Genomic DNA, 22,984 nt, shown 5'->3' with positions numbered 1-22,984 from the left:
CAACTTTTCTCATGAGTTGAATGAAATATTTTCTTCAAACGAATTTAAAATTTTACCTAATCCATCATTTTAGAATAGGTTTTTTCGAAATACTCCAATGAAAAAACAAATGGTTTAACTTCATTTAAACTCAGCCTTTTTTGAAATCTAATATAAAAATGTTGACAACTAGCGTAAAACTGATATATACAGTCGAAATTGTTTTCTACAGATCCTTTTGATTAATTTGTTCTTAAAATATATCCACCTAAAGCTGAAGTTGAAGAAAATAAATTAAAATTTCACAGATCACAATTTCGAAAACTTTTAGAAATACAATTCTTCAATGTACATATGGTTTAATCGAAAGCTCAATTAAGCTTTAAAGCTGTTCTTTTAACTTTCGTATTTTATTGTAAAATAAAGCTTACATATGTACATGACACAAACAGTAACAAAGTCTTCGATGAATCAATTAAGTTCTTAGGTTCAGTTTTAAAGATGTCTTTTAAAGTGAACGCTTTCCTACTTTAATGCAAAGTAAAGCTCACAAAAGTAATCAAGCTTTCATAATAAGATATTGACACTTATGGACTTAAAAATGTCAGATTGTAAGCAAAGTTATTAACTAGAAAACAATGAAGCTAAATATTGCATAATTTCGAATAATTAAATGACAATTCAAATAATTCCCTTAATCCTTCAGCATTGTAGCTTGATTTTTAAGAATTCAAACTCTTAAATACATACATAACATATACACTCACAAATTTATACACGCACACACACACACACACACAGAAGAGACCTTTGGTAGATTGTGATTGATATCTGACATATTGCTATATCTTCTATGCCCGATTTGCAATTTGGCTGGGGCGTTGCAGGTGAACGTCCCTTCAGATGCCACATGTGCGGCAAAACGTTCTCGCGCTCGACGATCCTCAAGGCGCATGAGAAAACGCATTTTCCCAAATATGTCCGGAAGTTTTTGTCACCCAGCCCGGTCGACACAAAGGATGAGCTACCGCAATAGTGAAACGATTTTAGTTTGTTATTAAATTATTATTATTATTACTACTACTATTACAATAATAATAACAACAATAACAACAACAACTCTAATAACAACAACAACAACAACAACAGCAGCAGCGGCAGCAATGCAAACTTTATGCATAGCAACAACAACAACAACAGTAACAACTACAACTACAATTGATGTGAAGGAGACAACAACAACAGCATCAGCAGCAGCAGCAGCAGCAACAACAGCTGCGAAAAAGAGACAACAATATATATATATATTTGACTTACTTAAGCGAAAAGCGCAAAGCTTAGAGACACACACACACACACACACACACACACACACATAGACACAGACACACACATACAGACACAAGATGTACATACATATTTTATTAATTATATTATACAAATAACTAAAAACGAGGCAAACACACACACACACAGAAAATAACTGCAAATAGAATTTGCTCTTTTTAACTGAAGCGTAGCGTGTAGAAAAGAGACAACCATACATACACACATATAAATATTACAAGTGAAATGAAGTGAGAAGAACGTATATACGCGATTCTGATTTTTATAGCAAATCAGATATATATGTGAAATTGTTGAACTTTATACCAAGAGCGATAATATTTTTTTTTTCTTTATGTAATTCCCACTCCCACACACACACACACTTACATACACAGACACCCTCACTTTTTGTCTCTATTAAACATAAAGGAAATTTCGAGTTAGAAGAAAGAAAGAGAAAATATGTTTAATTTGTAATTTTAGTGAAGCGAAAGTGAAACCCAAGCAAAAAGTTTAAGCGTTGATCATATATACAACATACAACAAGAACATTTTTTTTTTCTATAAAATATTTTAGTGAAGAAGCGTGAACAGCGTGGAGAGTTGTAGCAGGAATCTAATTACAATTGTTATACATATGCATATGTCTATAATAATTTTGCAGAAATTGAAATATTTTAATAAATATATGCATATGTATATACATGCATAAGAGAACGTAAGACATATATATATATACATACATAAATGAAAATATTACAAAACAAAAACCTAAAAACTGACAAAAAAAAAAAAACAAAAAAAAAAAAAAAATAATGATGATGATGATGATGAGAGAAAAGAAATCCGCAAAAAGTAAAGTAAAGAAAAATATACTAAATTATAATGATATATACATATGTATGTATACATATACATATACGATATAGATATGATATAGAAAAAGAACAGTGAACACGTGATGTAACTTTTTAAGTAATGATTATCATGATGCAAGCAGCAGCACATCGTGAAGTTGATGGCGAGCGACGATATTAGCGAGAGATGATGGTAATAAACAATATATGAAAAAACAGAAAACAGAAAACAAAAAGAAAACTACAATTAGTTTAAAAGTGAAAGATCTGCATAGGTACATACACAAACACACTCACACACACACACACTCATACAGAGAAACGCGCGCGCAGAAGAATATATAATATGTATACATATACACTATATACATATATATATATATATAAATATTTTAGAGACACAACAAAAGCAAAGCAAAGCAAAGTGAACTGTCAAGAAACAAAAAAAAAGTGTAGCATACTTTTCTGCAGAGCAACTCGAACGTTTACCGCATACATATCCCCACACACACACACACACATACACACACACACACGGACACTTAGAAGAGTGGCTTCTTAGGCTCTATATATATAGTATATATATATATATATATACTGAACTAGTACCTAATGCGATACTATTAATAGCAAGAACTTTGCCGCAACATTTTGATCGATTTGTAGCAATTGATAATAAATGAACAAATATTCAAGTTAGCCCCCAACAAATACACACACACACATTGTATATATGTATGCGAGAAAATATATATTACTAATTTTTAGCCACATATACATATATGTACATAGTATACATCAAGAAGCAGCATCTAATGTGACGGAAAGGAAAAAAACACACACAGAACAGAAGAGAACAGCAAAAAATTTTGGAATTCAAATCATGGAATACAGACATACGCGTGAATTATGCAAAGCAGCAGAATTACATAGAATATCTGTGATCTTAAATATATATACATACGATACACAATAACATATACATATATACACATACATACAACAAATATATACACATATAATGAAAATAAATCAACTTTAGACCAGTGGGAAAACAAACAACAACAACAACAACTAACAATTAATAGACTCAGAAAACAAACAACAAAAAAAACTAATTACAGCATGTGTAGGCAAGCTTAATACGCATAGGTCTTTATATATATCAGATATATCAGAGGGTTTAGCCGACTTTTATTGAATCAATTCGAAAATCACTCTTCTCTGCAGATTTTCTTTTTTCTTTTGTGTCATAATTTACTACCAAATTTATGAAACTCCGCAAAAGCATTCAGCTTTTGTTCGTAATGAAACCCTGTAAAAGCATTCAGCTTTTGTTCACTCACACACACACACACACACATTCACATTGCTGACAAACACTGACAGAAATACGTTTTTTTTTTTATTGTTTCAAAATGGCGCTTCAAATTTTTGACTTCTCGTTTACTTTGCTTTGAATGAACTTTGAATATCAATTAAAACACATTGATAATCAGTTATATATATATATATATATATATATATATATATGTATATGTATACCTGCATATATATATTTTTTTGTATTTTTTAGTTGTGAAAACTAAGAAAAGAATTACCAACCATTTTGGCTAAACATTTGCAAGAATTATGGAAAACAACAAAATTAATTGCTAGTATTTTAGGCGAAATAGAAAAACAAAGAAAATAATTGTTTGTGTTATTATGTTTATCTTTATTGCTATGAATACGACAAATTAAAGTTTTCTTTTTTTTATTTTATACTTTTTTTTTTTTTTGGCAATACACTAAGTGGTCGAAATGTCGCATTAAAAAGTGTCGAGTTCCCCTCAAAAACAATTGCAAAATTCCCGATACACAATTCTGAAATCTGAAACTTGTTGTATAGCCCCAGTGCCTGTGAAAACACACACACACACTCATACACACACCATCAAAGCAAACAAACAAAATATATACAAAATCGATCTCAAAATTATAACAAACAAAAAAAAAAAAAAAACACAAAAAAAAACAAATTATATTATAAATGTATAATGTATGCACGAATATTTGGGGCTCTGGCCAGACTATATAGAGAAGACGTTAGGCGTCCATGGGCGATATTCTGGGATCGGTTCAGATTTCCGATCTGATATTGTTAACAGCAGCAGCAGCAGCAGGCGAAGGCAACAACAAAATGCGCACACTTCAAAAAAGAAAACAAAAAAACAAAAAACGAAAACGCACGCTAGACAAAATTCAAAATTCTAAATTTTAAACCAAAACAAAAGAACAAAACAAAAAAAAACGCAAAACTTTTTCGGCAAACACAAAAAAAAAAAAAAAAAAAAATCGAAAAGAAAACCCCAAAAAAAACAACTAAAAAAAACTTTGGATTAAACAATTTGGCTGTGATAGCATTAACAAAAAACAAAAACAAAACAAAACAAAAAACAACATGAATGAGCATGTGAATATTTAAAGCATAAATAAAAGAAATAAAAAACAAAATGGAATTAAAAGAAGAGATTTTCGCTTTGCATTTTGAAAACAATGGAAATGGAAAACGAAAAGCTGGCGCCATGAAAAATTTTGTTGTTGGCTTATTTTCTCGCAGGGAGCGCAGTATTAGAGAAAAACAAGACACAGAAAGTGAAAAAACCCAATAAAAAAAAAAACAAGGAAAACAGGCATCAATTCGTAAATTGTGATGTTCAATTGCAAAATGGAAAACAAAAATAACTTTTGCATAAACAATAACAATTATAATAATAACTTAAAACATAATCATTAATATCATAAAGAAATATGAGGAAAGCAAACAAAATTTAACGTTTAGGAACAAAACAAAACCAAAATTGTGATTTTCGGCCTTTTAGAAACAAAATTATTAAAAAAATAAGAAAAACAAAAAACAAAAGTACTACTCAATAATTAATTAAATTAATAACTAATAATAATTAAAACGTAACCAAAAAACAAATTGAAGAAAAACTAAAAACGAAGGAAGCAAAGCTAAAGAAGAACTTTCATCTTTTCTGCTTCGGCTAAAAATGGGAACATTTATTCTAGAGTATAGAATTTTTTTTTTAATTTTAATTTTTGTGGCAGCCCAACAAACAAAACAAAAAAGAAAATGCCCAAGCGACAGCCGCGTCAAATGTGAGAGAAAAACATTCCAAGCAAAGCGAAAGTGACAAAGTTGAGGAATTTTTTGTAACGGGTTTGTTTGCTTATGAGGAGGGAACTTCAAAGAACTCAGCGAACATTTCGACCACAGACAATGAAAAGAAAGATCTATGTTTTCTATTATTATTTTCGATATTTCGATGACTAATTTCTAATTGAATTATTTCGACTGCACTGACAAACCAACAAAACAAAAACAAAAACTAAACAAAACAAAAAACAAATCAACAACAATTTAATGTTTTTATTATGCTCTGTGTCTCTACGAAAAACAACAAAACAATTTAATAATTACTTATTGAATGTGTTTGTTTTATATATATATATTAAATATATTAAATATACATATATATTTTTTTTTTGTCATATCTCTAATTTAATGTTTAAGCAAATGTTATTATTATGATTATATAACACTTATTGTACCAACTTATATGAAATTTATTTAGCTTTAGCGCAAAAACAGCAAAAAAAAAACACAAGAAGAAAAAGAAAATATTTAAAACATGGCAACAACCTTAAGTTTCTCATTTCTTTAAACAAAATTCTGTTCTGAATGTACGCGTATCTCCCAAAATCAATATTATAATTATGTTCCCCCCAACACACACACACACACACACACACACACACACACATACACACAATGAATTTGTCAGCTATATGAGAAAAGGTCAAATTTAACAACAACAAAAATTATTGTGACAACAACACAAACAAAACAACAACAACCACAACAACAAAAACAAATTAAAAAACAAAAAAGAAAATGAAAACAAAAATAAAAACAAAATTTAAAAAAAAAAAAAAAAACACATAGTTGAAGCAAAAATATATATTTTTTGGGTTACTTTTATTCTAGTATTATTATTGATTTTTCTCTATTTTTTCCAATATTTTTTTCGTAATCATTCCATTTTTGTTCGCATATCATTTCAAAATTCATTGTGTTACATCACTCACACACTCACACACACACACACACATACACATACATATATCATACATACATTTTGATACATTTCTTTATGCATAATTTCGTTAAGTGTAGCGCCTAAGTTGAAGTATGAGTTTTTGTTTAGCCTTTAAGTTGTGATCAAAAGTTCCTTATTTTGGTTCCCCGAGAGCGTGCCCGCCCCGCATCGTGGGCATTATACATATATAATTTTTTTTATATATATATATATTTTTTTTTGTTTACTTGACGCCATTTGAAAACGTTTCAACAAGTTCCTTGATGACAGCAACACACTCAACAAAAAACAAAAAAAAAATACTAAAAAAGAAAATCTCACTTATAGCAAAATATACAATAACAAAGAAAACCATACACACACACACACACACACACACACAACAAACTGTAGTTAATCCTTGATTTTCTTTCTACTGTTATTATTATTATATTTTCCTTAGTTTTTGCTTGTTTTACGATTACGTTTTTTACGTTTGTCATTGTTGCCAGGTTTTTCATATCTACATATATTTAGTAGACACATACACTCATAATGAGAAGCCAAAATGAAGAAAAAAATCTACTGCTTAAGGTAAACTCATGCTAATACAAATTTTTAGTCAAAATTTTATCACGAAAACGGAAGAAAAACAAAGAAAGAAAACACACACTTTTTAGGCAAAAACATAAAGAACATAAAACAAACGTAGAGCGCTTCAAAAAAAAAAAAAAAAGAAAAATCGAAAAGACGACAAAAAAATTAAACAAATATGAAAAGAATTTTCAGGAATCGTTTTTTTTTGGTCTTGGGCAAATGTTAGGCACACAGTACGATTAAAGCACTCAAACAAAACAAAGACATCTAAATTAGCAATTTAGAAAGAAATATATTAAACAAAAAAATAAAAAAGATTATAACTACAACATAAGCAAAGGCAAATTACTCAGTACTCAGTATTTTAGAGCTGAACAAATCTTGTAAATCTTGCTTTAGTTGCGTTTGCCTTTAATTTCCCCAATTTATTTGAAAGCTAGCAGCACACGCAGTAGTAGAGGCAATTAATAAAAGACAAAATTCAACAAAATTATAATCATCACTCACACAAATACACACACACAGTCACACAAACTAAGAAGAAGCAGGAAGAAGAGGAGGAAGAGAAGAAGTATATCATTAGGCGTACTGCAAAAATGCATTTTAAAGGAAACAGGAATTTAAATGATCTATATACAGAAGTAAAACAAAAACAAAAAAGAACAAAAGTAAAAGTTATATAGTATATATATATACATACTTATATGTATATGTATATCGGATACATACATTCATACAATAATACTATATATACATTACATATAGATATATATATATATATTTGGAGTAACCAGAGAAGTAAGCAAAGCAAGTTATTTATATATGAATCTATATATAAAACAATGCATAGGACACACACACACACACTCTTTCACATACCCCCACACACAAGCTATATACATACCCTCGATCGATCAAACGGAAGCTAAAGCATGCTAATTATGAACTTTGTACAGCAAAACCAATATATAGAATCGAATTCTAAGTGAGATTGGCCCCCAAAATATACATATATACATAGCGAACAGTGACACGTACCGATAACGATACCGATAACGATAACTATCGATATCGATCGATAACATGCAGCGTGCAAAAAGAAAATAGAAACATTTACGCTAGATTTGCAGATACAAGTCGAATTTATATAAATACTTATATATACCATAACTATATACTATATACTAAATTATGCTATACATACGTACATACATACATTACATATAACTACCCCAACCAAACCTTAAAAACGAAAAACATTTCAATACGTACTTAACCTAACAAAACAAAAAACAAAACGCATTTTTGTTTCGACTCCGCATTGAACAAAAAGTAGGAGAGAGAAATACAATACAATTTCGATAAATTTTGAACTCAAAGCTTTGGCACAAAACAATTAATATTTTGATATAAACGAATCAAAAATGAAAACCAAATATAAAACGCAAAATTTCAAGCAAAATTCAAAATACAAAACCCCCAAAACTCCAAAACCAAACTCAATAAAACCAAAACCAAAAAATACAAGTTTCGGCAACAAATAACAGAATATTTCAAAAACTTTTTTCGGCAAGATTTCGAATAATTATTTTGTGATCTTTTCTATTAACATTGAGCATACATGATAAAACAAACAAAAGCAAAGCAAAAACACAAAAAGAAAAAACAAAGATATTATATTTTGATTTTGTACAATTATTTTTTAGTTGATTTTGTCTAGCAGAAAAATGCTCAGGGTAAACACAGATTCTTCCAATACAATATAACTAAATAACATGAACAACAACAAGAACAAGAACAACTGCAAGCAATATTTATATATGCATATATATATATATCGATATACATATATATACAATATATACAAGAACAAGAACAACTACAACAGCTACAATAACAATAGTACCAATATTTAACAAGAACCAGAGAACAACAAACAACAACAAGATGGCTGCAAAATGCTTTTACATGCATAGATTTACAACTATTTTTTTAAATTGATGCATATTTTTTTAACAATAATAACAATAACAAAAACAAAAATAAGAACAAATCAACTACATAATTCAATTATAAGATGATGAATGAGACAACAACTGAACAACAACTGATGATAAAACAACTAATAAGAAACCGCATACCTACTTATAATACAAGCAACTTATTTACACAATCAAACCATAAACAACAAATACATATAACAAATACAAGACAACTCTCTCTCTCTTAAGCAAGCGAGAAAGAGATACAGAACCATAATAAGTATACACAATTAATTTATTTATTATTGCAACTTTTCAATAACGAAACTAAAGCAAATAACAAAAAAGAGACGAAAGATTGGAGAAGCAAGCAAACAAATAACAAGAAAATAGTGCAAAATAATTATAAAACAAATGCTGTTAAACAAATATCTTATATAACAAATACCTAATTCAATCCCAACCAAATGCCTTCTTTACAGTCGTAGCGTAATTTAAAAAAATCAACACAAATGCGCTCTTCATCTAATATTTTTTTTTTTACAATTTTCCATGTGAAATTTGCTGCAGTTCACGCTGGAACTAGTTCATAAATAAAAAACAATAGAATTCTTGCAAAGACAATAAACCCAAACATAACTCGTAAAACACATATCAATTGATTTAACAATCACAAACAAATCAACTAGCTTACCGATTAGCTTTTAAAGCCAACTACAAACTACAATAACTAAACGGAACTAGTTCCGATTCAAAAACTGCAGCAGTAATGCAAAAAAAAATAATAACAAAACATATCATCGGCAAGCCGACGAGCGAAATGCGTTTGCAGTGCTTCAAACAATGATGAATAAAAAAAAAAAAAAATGAGCTAAGCAAGTGAATGAATTAAAACAAAAATAAAAAAAATTTAGCTCAGCAACCGAATGAAAAGTAATACGTTCAAATCTTGATGAATAACAAACAAAAAAAAAAAAAAAAAATCGAGCACTGCAAGCGTATGAATACCAAATGTACCCTGTTGACCGAATGCCTTGATTTACATCATTCCACACATAATCACCTACAATACAAAATACTTTAAGAGACTAAGAGAAAGAACACACACAAATACAAATCCTTATATCGACTATAGTGAGAGCAGTTCATCATTGTGTTGGTTTTTTTAGTTGCCCCCACTTTTATCGTAACATAATTGTTAATGCATTTTTAATGGCATCACAGAGTACTTAGCAATTAAATATACAATTGTTTGTTTGTTTATTCCAAATGTGCAAATCTTTTTTCTTTACCGAAACAATATAAAAGAAAAATATGCAAAAATACAAAAAAAAAGCAAAGAAAAGAAAAAAACACAAAGTTAATCCAATTAAATAAATATGATAACAACAATCAATGCCTTTTTTGAGTTCGTTCGTTACTTTTGTATAAGCGAAACTTGTAGGAGCTCAGCCGATATCGATAAACTGATAACGAGACACAAACTGTGAACAGCTAAACCGATAACCGATAACCAATAACCGATATACCGATAAACACAAACAAAACAAATAGTTAAACAGCGAAACGCAATAAAACAAGAAATTGGTTTCATCGGCGTTAAATAAACAAAGCAACAACAACAACATCAACATCAACAAAATAACAAAAACTATGAGATCCCTATAACTAAATATATATGTTTGAGTGCCAAGCTAACAATTCGAGACAAACTGTAAATAGTCAACAACAAGAACAAGAACAACAAATGAATAAAATATTTTTTTTGGTTTTTTTGTAAGCTTACTGTATGTAGTTGGACACAACTGTACATAGAACTTGACGAGAGCAATAGAATCTTATTTTTCCATTTTACAACACTGACAGGCAGTAAAACAGTCAAAATGGAACCACTAACTTACATACAATACATACATACATACATGCATATATGTAGTATAATGGGAATGCCTGTAAATATTATTATAATAAACAAGTGAACAAAAAATATAACAAATAGTTAGCAGTTATCTAGAATCGATATCGATTAAACAATGCTGGACATAAGAATATCAATTTCAACTATTTAATTACCAACCCAAATAAAACAAAATAAAAAAAAAGAGAAAGATAACAAAACTGATTGCAACATAGAACCAATTTTTGAATGCCTAAACACCAATACGAGTAATTGTACATTTCCAACTATATACACAAGAAATATTTGCAGAAAACAAATCTTTTGATAGGCTAAATTCAGTTATCAGATTGTATACAAAAAAAACCGATACTAAAAAATGATGCAGTTACAGCTACAGATGCTAGAGAAAGAAAAAAAACCATTTAAGATACTTTCGATTAACTCTTAACGCTTGGCAGTTTCTACAAAGAAAAAACAAAACACTTTTTGGCATTCGCTCAAGGAAACAACACACACACTCACACACACATACACCTAATACATACACAAATTTAGGCTGAACAAAAAAAAAGAAAAAAAAAAAAAAAGAATGAAGTGAGTTGTTAATAAATATACTTAAAAATGACAAGCAACAAATAAGGCTTTTAGGCTTATTTTAAGCAAAGCGATTCATACATTTTTTGGTAAGAAAAACAAGAAAATAAAAACATAAAAATAAAACGTAATCCATAAGACAAGCAAAAGAACACGAAAAAGAAAAACACACAAAAAAGAAGTAACAGAAAGAAAGAAAAAAAAAACAACACTGTAGTGCCTACTCCCCTTTAAAAAAAAAAAAAAAAATAAAAACAAAATGAAAAGAACAAAAAAAAAACAAATATATATATATATATAAACTTATATATATACAATACATATATACATTATACATACTGAAGTAATATTTTATAAAAACGCAAATGTAAAGAGAAAACGGCGATAAAGCGAAACAAAAAAAAAAAACAGAAAAAGAAAAAGAAAAAGAAAACTAAGGAGAATCCGAAGTCAGCAGTTTTTTTGATAGTTATTTTTTTAGTGAGCAATGGAGGCATTGAATCATATACATATATATAAATATATATATATATACATATAACTAAATATACATACTATATACACATATTCACACACACACACACACACAGCATTTTTAGGCCGTTGAGAGAAGGTGGTGTAAAAAAGTTTCTAAAAACACGAAGCGACAACTCAAGACAAAGCAAATAAAATTTAAGATTTAAGCAAGTGAAAAAGGAAGTAAAAAGAATGGAATTAGCTATAAACACACACACACACACAAATGTCACAACCAAATCAACAACAACAACAACAAGATGAACAACAACAAAAAGTAGAAACACAAACAACAAAGTAGATTTGCATATCCACACAAAAAATACTACAAAAAGTACATTTAACAACAAAAAAATACCAGAAAATATAATTATTATTATTGACAAATATATTAGTTTATAGAGCGCAAATATTTTCACAGCCACAACAATAATAACAATAACAAAACAACAACAAATACAAATACATATTAAAACCAAAAACAAACAAACGAAAAAAAAATGATTGCTAAAAACACGCAAAAAAAAAATACTTTATAAAATTTAAGAAAATGCAAACAAAAATAAAATGAAACAATACAAATTTTTTAACCTTCCCATTAAAACCAAAATGCAAAAACAAATTGCTAACAAAAAAAAAAAAAAAACAAGAACAAAAACAAAAATTAAACATACTTAAAGAAGAGAAGAGAATTCATCTCTGTTGGCTCAGTTTAGTTCAATTTGTTTGAAATGCAATGTTTTCATTTACACACACACACACACACAGACACACACAAACATGCCCATACCATATACCAATAGTTGATTAATTAGTTCTTATATGTTTTATAAAAACATTAATTAAGTTTCATTTAATTTAGCAAATTTTGCCACATCCCAAAAACAAAAACAAAAACAATAATTATATAAACAAATGCAACTAATAATAGATACAGACAGAAACAGTTGAACAGATAAAAGAAGCATTGATTGATCAATCATGAATGATTGATTGATCTGTCATATGAATTATTTAATTAGCTAAATAATAGTTTAAGTTAACTACGGTTGAAATTTTAAGTTTCCTATGAGGCTCATCTTAATTTTTTGTTTAATTTTTATTATAATGACATTTTTTTTATTCGATTTGATTGATGTACATCAGATACAGACACACACACACAGACACACATACATAACGTTATAGACTTTAAAAACGGCTCAAGCAGAAGTTTAGGGATTTTTTTTTTGTTTTTTTTTTTCCATTATGTGTGGCTCTCAGATATTTGTTTGTTGATGAAATGATATGAGGGTAGCAATTTTTTTTTTGTGAAGAATATCCTTAGGAAGAGGCTGCTTTGACTTGCCAATAGATTTGAGTCGTAAAAACAAAAATATAGAGCTGAGTTTTCAGTAATCATGATGAGAGTTCGTGATCGAAACAAAAACAAAATGAGCAACACAACAACAAGAATAACAACAACAACAACAAGAAAAAGTAATAGCTGCAATACGTTATAATTACGTCAATATGTTCCTAACAATATAGACATACTTACATTCATATTTATAAATTATGATTAAACTAACTATAAAGCAGAAAGAGGAGACAACAAAAGAGCAAAAGAGAGCGACAATTTGCATACAATAAATAATTAATTTAAACATAAGCAAGCAGTTACACACACACACACACTTACACTTATACTCACACACACACACACACAGACCAACATAGCAGAAACTAACATATTTTAATAAAAAATAATTATAATTCTAAAGATGATGAAAAACAGTTCTAGTTAAGCAGGAAACTAAATTCAATTTTCATTTTCATCGATTCGTATGTTAAGTTGTGTTTGTCTTTTTTATTACGATTATACAAAATATATATATATTTATATATATATATATATATAGGTATATATTCACTTAGGTATTACTGATATTATTTTGTACGCGTTCAACCAACCATAAAACATAAAACAAAACAAAACAAAACTTATTTATTCAACAAAAAACATGAAGAAAAACAAAAACCAAAAAACGTAAATTTAATTCACATTTCGCTAAATAATTTTAATTAATTGCAATTTAAGTTCCATTTCATAAACTTTAGTTTTTTTCCACTCAATTTTAAGTAAATACATCTATATATACAAATATATATTTGAAGTATATATAATTTTTTCGTAAATAAATCGATATAAAACAAAAAAAAAACAGAACATAATTTATGTCAAGCATGTTTCATTCATTTTTTCACTCATACACACTCACACACACATGCACATAAACATATTTGAATTACCTCGATTTTGGAATGGAAATTGAGTATATTTGTTTGTTAATTCTTTTCCGATGACGATCATCGTTCGATATCGATATCGATAACGATGATCCAGCTGGTTTATATATACACATATACATACGTAAATATATATATATATCTGATAAATATATATATATAGAACGCCAGTCGACGAGCTTGAGCTTGATTTAATACTATATATTAAACCCTCGAAATCCAAAAACCCAATTACAGTTAAACGGAAGGTTAAGAAATCTTTACATATATATATACACATATACATAAAATACTATGTATATATACATATATATATCTATTTTTTTCTCGTAGTCAGAGACAAGAAAAGTATGAAAAAAAAAACGCAAAACTAAAAGCACTGAGCAACACACTTAAACATATAGCCCAACTCATTTTCGAGTTGTATCCAATGCTGAATAAAATGAATACAAGTCAAGTACGAGTACGAATGCGAATGCGAGTTCGAGTACTCGTTACGAATATTGAATAATGATTATAAATTATGAAGAAACTGCTTATATCAGGCACAACCACAAATAGACGCAACACACACACACACACACACACACACACACAAATATTTTAGCAGAGAAAATTCCACTCACACACACACACATACGCATACAGACACCCAAAAGTAACAAGAACAAAAATGGTAAATTAAACATATTTTAGGCAAAACAAAAGAAAACAAAAAAGACAACCCCAAGAAAATTTATATAAAATTATTAAACGAAAAGCTAAAAAGTTTATAAACAAAATATTTAAGCAAAGCAAGGCATATCATAGTTTATAACAAAAAACCAAAAGAGAAAAACGAATGAAGAAAACCTTAACACACACACACACACACACACACATACAGGCACACACACACACACACATACAGGCACACGCACACATCAGTTAAAACACACACACACACAGAGAAAGCAGAACATTTGGTTGAGAAATATCGTAATATCCATAGCGCTGATCCCCAAAAAAATAAAGGGAGAAAAAACGAAAAAATGCAAGGCGAAAGCGAAAACCGAAAACCGAAAACAGGCTAAAGTCAGACTAAAGTAAAAATTAAACACGGTAAACCTAAAGTAAAGACCTACAACAATACATAGAAGATGATATTGATGCTGATAACGATGACGATGACGATGACGATGACGATGATGATGATGATGATGATGATGACGATGAAGAGGAAGTTGAAGATGATAATGTTGATGATATAGCCAGCTATATAGACACCGCAATTTCTAGTTGATGACAGTGTAGCCCTTTTTAAGAGACAAAAACCAAAACAAAACAAAAAAAATATGAGCGAGATAACATGAAAAGAAATGAAATGAAATGCAAGAAGAGAAAAATGAACAATACAAATACAAAAAAGAAAACAAAAAAACAAAACAAACAAAAAGAAACTAACAACAAACAAACAAAAAAAAAAAAAAGAAAAGAATGAAACAGAAAAAAAAAACAAGATGATGAAGAAAGGAAGGTAAATTCTATATAAATAAAACTATTGAAAATAATCGAGTACGAGTTTTTGTTTTCTTCGCTTCACAAAACATTTCAAAGCAACAAATCAATTGCTTTGTAATATCTAAAGCATACTTTTTGGGGCAAACAAAATCTTATATTTTTTACAGTTATTATGGTTAATTTTGAAGAGTGTTTACTTACTAAGAAAATGTACTTTAGTTTCTCATTGAAATAAGAAACTATTGTGTATAATTTTTTTGTTTTCTTCGCTTCACAAAACATTTCAAAGCAACAAATCAATTGCTTTGTAATATCTAAAGCATAATTTTTGGGGCAAAACAAATCTATTCTAATTAAAACTGTTATAATGGTTGCTGTTATAATTACAATATATTTTTAATATTGAAAATGTGTTATAATTGTAACTGTTATAATTGTAATACATTTCTAATATTGAAAAGCTGTTATAACCGTAACTGTTATAATGGATGCTGTTATAATTACAATATATTTTTATGTTATAATAGTAACTGTTATAATAGTTGCTGTTATAATTTTAATAAATTTCTAACATTGGAAATGTGTTATAATAGTAACTGTTATATTGGTTGCTGTTATAATTATAATAGATATAATATTTGAAGTTTTGAAAATCTTCAATTCCTACGAAAATTAAAATAATGATTCATTAACATATTTACAAATTAAATTCGGGTTTGCGATAAAAAAAGAGGATTTCCATATTTTTATTTAACAGTTTATATTTGTCCACATTTGATTTGAAATCATTAAATGTTTGGCATCGCGTTATTCTCTGATAATAGAAATTTTACTCACTTTGAAAAGTTTTTCTATAAAGACTTTGGCTTTCTATTGCAAATAAAGGTAGCATCTCAAGCAACTGGCAACGCATTCCGTAAGTAAATCTTCTGCTCGATAGTCGTGATGAGATATAGATATGATATTCTATAGATGCAAACTTATCTCTATGCTTAAGTCATTTGTACGTGTTTTATAAATATTTCTTATGATTTATTGCTTGTAAATAATGCACCGCATGCTCCTCATCTCTGTTTGAGGCTTAACAACTTATCATTTCTATACACAAAGCACACACAAAAGTCACCCACCCACCAAATAAAGCCCACACTTGATACAGAGTCCCGCCTCAAAAAGTCCCCATTCACCATTTAGAATTTTAGTAGCAGCAAATCGAAGAATTAGTTTCAACATTTTCCCCCCGACTTTGACCCGCTCCCCTCGCCCACGACTTTGTTCACAAGTTATCGAAATATCTAATAACTATATATTCTATATCATTATTATTTACCTCTCCAATCCAAATCGGAATCGGAATCACAATTCACAGCTCTTGCGCAACTTTGGCTCACCGATGAGCGCTATGGCCGCCAGTCGCTGCCCCACGCCCTTCGCATTTCCCTTCACGCCGCTCGGCTTGAGCCTCTTCGACATTGATCCGTCCAGAATACTGAGCCTGCTCCACCACCAGACCTGGCTGGCCGAGGAGGCATTGCGGTAAGCCTTTATTTTGCTTATACGAGTGCAGATTTATTTATAGCAGAATTTAAAAATGATAAATATATTTTTGTAAGTAAATTCCAAAACAGTGTAATATAATAAAGAAATTGTAGTAATTTTACAAAATCATATAAAATATCACACTTTTAACACCTGAGTACATTGATTGTGTGAAATTTAAAAACGATGAATATATATTTTTAACAAACTTTTTAAAGCGTATAAATTATGAATCTATTGATTCTAAACATACCCAAAGCTTACGATAAATATATTTATTTGGCGTTAACAGCCGAGATAATATAGCCATGTCCGTCTGTCTGTCCGTCCGTCTATATAAACACCTAGACCTCAGAGACTATACAAAGTAGTGATATAATTTTTTTTCGACAACACTTTTTATATTTGGACGCAAATCAAGTTAGGTTCAAAATTTTGCCACGCCCACTGTCGCTCCAGAAAATCTCGGAAAATCAAATAAGAATTATAAATATTTGGTAAATACTACTAGTTCTACTACTAATAATAACAACAAAATTTATTGTTGCTGAAAAAATGGTAGAAGTAGAAGTCAGTCATATATTTTCTATGATATCTTTTGAATAGTACTATATCAATATACCAAATATAGGTTTCAGTATACTTTAGTATTTTTGTGGTATTTTAATTTAGTATATTTTTAAAATATGGCTTTATGGATAATGGGTAGCAGGTATCTCAAATCAAGCACTGAGCTACTGACTGTAGCTTTCAAAGTTGTTTTTAATTGAAAATTTATAAATTTGATGAGCTCTTCCATTGTGTCATAATCTAATGATACTGAAAATTTCCCAACTGCAAAAGTATTAGAAATCTTTTTCATATTTTAGAAAAGCCTTGTCTATTATTAAAAGAAATAAATATATTAGATAATTTGCATTAAAAATAAGTATAAATTTAAGCTCAAATTAAATTGCATATTGAAAAGCGCGACTGTTTCAGTTAACAATCTGGTATATTTTAAATATACCAAATAATTTCCATTCAAAAATAAGCATAAATAAATAATTATAAATCTGATGGTTGATTTGTGTGTATGTGTTTCATCTCTGAACAGAACTCGCGGCCTGTTAAGCGCGCCCAAGGATTTTTCCCACCGTTTTACAACGCTCAGCGATCTGCTAACCAAAGACTATCAGAGCGCCGCAGCGGCTGCTGCTGCTGCAGCTGCAGTTGCACCTGGCTACGGGGCAACAGCGAAGCAGTCGCCGTCGCCGTTGCCAACGCAGTCGCAATCGCAATCGCAGTCAGCCCAGGGTCAGCAGCAGTCCACAACGAACCGTTCCAGCGATGCACAGTACAAAGCACAGCAACAACAGCAACCACAACAAGTAACTCAACAACAACAACAACAACCACAGCTGCCTCATGCCGCATTCAATCTGCGCTATGTCACGCCCACCAGCTTCTTTGCCCAGTCGAGCAAGTCGAGCAAATCGGCGGGCGCTCCATCGCCCCAACAGATGGCCACCTCATCGAGCTTGATCGCCAGCGAATCGCAGCTGGCCGACGAGAAGCAGCGACAACATGCCAACGACAGTTGCGACGATGTGACCATCGTGGAGCTGCCCAGCGAACGCAGCAGCAGCGGCGTTGTCACTCCGAACAGCAGTGCGCTGCTCTACAAGGAATCGCTGGAGCAACTTCTAGCCCAGCAGCAACAGCAGCAGCAGCAGCAGCAGCAGCAACAACAACAGCAGCAACGTCGTCGTGCCACCAGCAACAATACGCCAGGCTCAGTCACAGGCGGGACAGCGGGGGGCGTCATTGTGGATGCAGCCGGATTGCGGCAGTACACGCAACTGCTGCTGTCGGGGGCGGGCACACCGGTCAGCTGTACGGACACCTCGAGCAGCTGCAAGGAGAAGAGCTCCTCGTCGTCTACCTCATCGACGCCGCCGCCAAGCGGCGCACTGCTGTCGCAGCATCAGCAGCTCAGTCAAATGCTGAAGAGTCCCTCGGACACGTGCTCCTCGCTGTTCAGCGAACCCATCGAGGAGGAGACACGCTGTGTCGTCTGCAACGCCCACTTCCCGAACGTCTGGCTGCTGGAGCAGCATGCGGCACTCCAGCATCCGCACATCGGGCCCGGCGAGGAGAAGCCCTTCATCTGTGAGCAGTGCGGCCAATCGTATCGCTATCGCAGCGCCTATGCCAAGCACAAGGAGCAGAATCATCGCGCCCGCCTTCCGGCCGACAAGCTCTTCACCTGCGATGTTTGCGGCATGCAGTTTCGCTATCTCAAGAGCTTCAAGAAGCATCGCCTCAATCACGCCCTCGAGCGTCTCCATGGCAAGAAGAGCATCGGCGTTGGCATTGGCGTCGGCATCGGAGTCGGTGTCGGTGTCTCTGCCTCTGGTCGCCAACTGGGCGGCAACAATGCTTCGGCCACCTCGGCTTCGGCATCGGTGCAACTCGAACAGGATGTGGTCACCAGCTCACAGGAGCCGATGCTCGCCGATGAGGGCGAGGATCTGCGCATCAATGTGAAGCGCGAGGGCGATGAGGCGGCTGCCCAGCACGCTCAGCACGATGCCGCCAGCGAGGAGCACGAGCAGGACAACACCATCGACTCAGCTGGCATCACCATGCTCTACAACGACAACAACTCATCGGCCTCGGCCTCCACCACTGCCACGGAACCGAACATAAGCAGCTCGGATGGCATACATAGTACAAACAAGCGGGTGAGTAACTAGCTAGACCCTCGAGACCCTTTCGCGCAAAGCAAGCAAGAGTGAGTAGCTTAAGCATACGAAAGTCAAGAAATCAAAGCTCGAAAACTTTGCCTTCAAACCAAATACATATCGCCATAACCAATTTTCAAATGCTCAAAATATAAGGTCTCTAAAAGTTGACTAAGCTTGCTAGATTTGTAAGCATCTACTTTATGAAGTTGTCCTAAAAAATAAAGATTTTTCCACTATCCACAATACAAAGTCTTTCACAGACTCTCTAATATTGGTAATTTAACAACTTTAATGAATATGGCAATAACGTATAATATTTTGAATCCATTTCAAAAAATATTCTTAAAATAATGTAGTATATTTTTAATTACTCATACTAAAGAGCAGCTAAATTTCAATCCTACCATTTTAACAATTTTTTCTCTATCCAAAATACTGACAGGGTCTTTCATAGTTGACTAGGATAGTTAGTATTTTAAGTAAACAGCTATATTTACAATATTTATTGTGCAAAAAAGCAATGGAATTCCTTTTTTAACCCATCTTTCGTTATACACAAAATACAAAGGGTCTTTCACAGTTGACTAGACTCGTTGATTATTGATAATTGCGTGAACAACTTTAATGAAATAATGAAATTTGTATTATTCTCTTAAAATATTATAAGGGTGATAGATGTTATTGTGTTAAAGAGAAATAACATTATTTTTCATCTTAAACTAGCCGGTCCGGAATGAGAGAATTTTAAATAAATTAAGGAAAACTTTAGACATATTAATTTACATGCCTGAAAATATTTTGCATTATGCTAAGGATAATAAAATAAACACCATCTGAAACATCTTAACCATCTTACAAACAGGGTGTTTCGTAGTCGACTAGTCGCGTTGATGTTCATAATTATATAGCTCTGTTTATTTGATTTAGTACCAACAATTTGCGAGTTGAAAATAAATTAGAAATAATGCTATGAAAATTGTGTTATTGATTTAATTATATTAATATTACTTTTCATTGCGCTAAAAAACAAATTTGCTATTGTCAATTGTTCTGAACCTTTTATACTGTCTAATCTGCAACAACAATTTTGGTTTAAAATTGTGGTTTTATTACTACCAATTAAATTAGATTAATTGAATTATCTGCTTCTCAAGACATTGACTAATCCATGTTGAATTTTGCAGTCTCGCCTGTTGAACAGCGCACACCACTTGGAAACGGATCCCTCCTATCATCACCATCAACACCACCAACATCAACACCAACACCAACACCAACATCAGCACCAACATCAACACCAACAACACCACCATCATCACCAGCAACAGTCGCAGTCACAGCAGCAGCAACAGCAGCAGGCACAGCAACAACAGTTGCCACCGCATTTGGCGCACGTCTCACTGCCAATGGCCAGCGCAGCAGCTGGCTCCTCATCGGCAGCCGCGGCAGCTGCAGCAGCCGGCTGCAACTCGAGTGGCGGCAGCGGCGCTGGCACCGCCAACTCCGGCAGCAGCGGTGGCGCCACCGGCGGCGGAGGCGGAGGCGGCATCAGTTCGCTCAGCTCGCTGACATCGCTGATCAATGCGGAGCGCATACCCAACGAGCAGTTCCTTGGCCTCAATCCCCAGGAGGCGTCCATACTCAATTTTTTGCGTGTCGATGCCGCTGAGCGACAGCGTGACAAGCGGTAAGTGCGAACAACTTTTGAGTACTAACTGAATTTGAAACTCAACATATGGGGAAAAACGTATATTTCAGTCAGAACTTCGTTGCTTTGGTTAATAATCTGGTATATGTTAAATGTTATAGTATATCGAAATACCAAATAATGCTTACAGTACATTTTAGGACATTTTTTGTTGATTGGTATATTTTTAAAATATGGTATATTTTGAATTTAAATATACCAAATATTGTTTATAGTACATTTTAGGATATTTTTTGTATTTGGTATATTTTTAGAATAATATGGTATATTTTGATTACAATAATATACCAATATATGTTTAATTTTAGGATTGTGTTGTATATTTGGTATATTTTTAGAACAAAATCGTATATTTTGATTACAATTTAAATTGTATATTGGAAAGCGCGACTGTTTCAGTTGACACTCTAGTATATTTTAAATTTCAATATACCAAATATTGTATACAGTATATTTTATGATATTTTTGTGTAGTCGGTATATTTTTATAGCATTATATTGTATATTTTGATTATAATAATATACCAATATACATTACATTTTAGATTTTTTTGGTATATTTGGTATATTTTTAGAATAATACCGAAATGAATCGTAAGGTCGATCACTCGACAGTAGCTTTCTTAGTTCTGCTCATTATTTTTGTAAATTTTGTTTGCAACTGGATCTAATGAGTTTCATTTTCTTACAGCCCCGCCACCTCGCGCTTCGCGTGCCCCTTCTGCGGCAAGTGTGTGCGCTCCAAGGAGAACCTGAAGTTGCACGTCCGCAAGCACACAGGAGAACGTCCGTTCGTGTGCCTCTTTTGCGGTCGGGCATTCGGTGGCAAATCGGATCTGACGCGCCATCTGCGCATCCACACTGGCGAGCGTCCTTACCACTGCGAGTCGTGTGGCAAGTGCTTCGCTCGGGCTGATTACCTCTCCAAGCATTTGACCACTCACATACACAATGCGCCGCGCTGAGATGAGGCGCGTAGGAGACGGCTCCTACGCAGATAAGCTCCATAATCTCAAATAATCCACACACACACACACACCAACACATAAAGTACACTACACTACACGAAGAATGCAACAACCCAAGAGGCATAAATTACAGGAAACTTATGGAAATTTATGTATAGATCTATTATTACTAACTTTATTATTAGGACTTACAACAATTGTGTAACTATTCAATTTTTTTTATCGAATTTTTTTTTTTTTAATGTGTGAGCGAAACGCCGGAAAAGTCGCTGAGATGAAGTCAGCGCATTGAGCCAGCCATAGAGCAATGTGTGTGCAGGGTTAAAGAATAGTTTTTTTCGTAGTAAGTTGTAATAAACACAAAGAAAAC

The 22,984-nt window shown here is 32.1% G+C and overlaps 1 protein-coding gene and 1 long non-coding RNA gene across 8 annotated transcripts in view; one reads left to right on the top strand and one right to left on the bottom strand.

Moving 5' to 3' along the window:
- LOC133849225 (pneumococcal serine-rich repeat protein) overlaps nt 1-22,984 on the top strand; it is a 198,756-nt gene extending 175,772 nt beyond the window's left edge. For 4 of the 7 annotated variants that reach the window (XM_062285145.1, XM_062285146.1, XM_062285144.1 and 1 more), the window contains 4 exons: nt 17,040-17,206; nt 18,306-19,935; nt 21,123-21,625; nt 22,338-22,984. In XM_062285145.1, coding sequence (XP_062141129.1) covers nt 17,040-17,206; nt 18,306-19,935; nt 21,123-21,625; nt 22,338-22,611 — 2,574 coding nt within the window. In that variant the 3' untranslated portion in view covers nt 22,612-22,984. Of the gene's footprint in view, nt 1-866; nt 5,134-17,039; nt 17,226-18,305; nt 19,936-21,122; nt 21,626-22,337 lie in introns of those variants that run through there. The other 3 variants (XM_062285149.1, XM_062285148.1, XM_062285150.1) reach the window with 2 other exon arrangements.
- Nucleotides 16,681-16,946, bottom strand: LOC133849259 (uncharacterized). The gene is made up of 2 exons (XR_009895351.1): nt 16,801-16,946; nt 16,681-16,740 (listed from the first exon to the last, which is right to left on the bottom strand). It is a non-coding gene; the product is annotated as an uncharacterized LOC133849259 (long non-coding RNA).

Source organism: Drosophila sulfurigaster, chromosome X (assembly GCF_023558435.1).
Source record: "Drosophila sulfurigaster albostrigata strain 15112-1811.04 chromosome X, ASM2355843v2, whole genome shotgun sequence".
NCBI classification, from domain to species: Eukaryota; Metazoa; Arthropoda; class Insecta; order Diptera; family Drosophilidae; genus Drosophila; species Drosophila sulfurigaster.
Note: the sequence above shows the minus strand (reverse complement) of the source record. Positions and strands in the feature narration are given on the sequence as shown.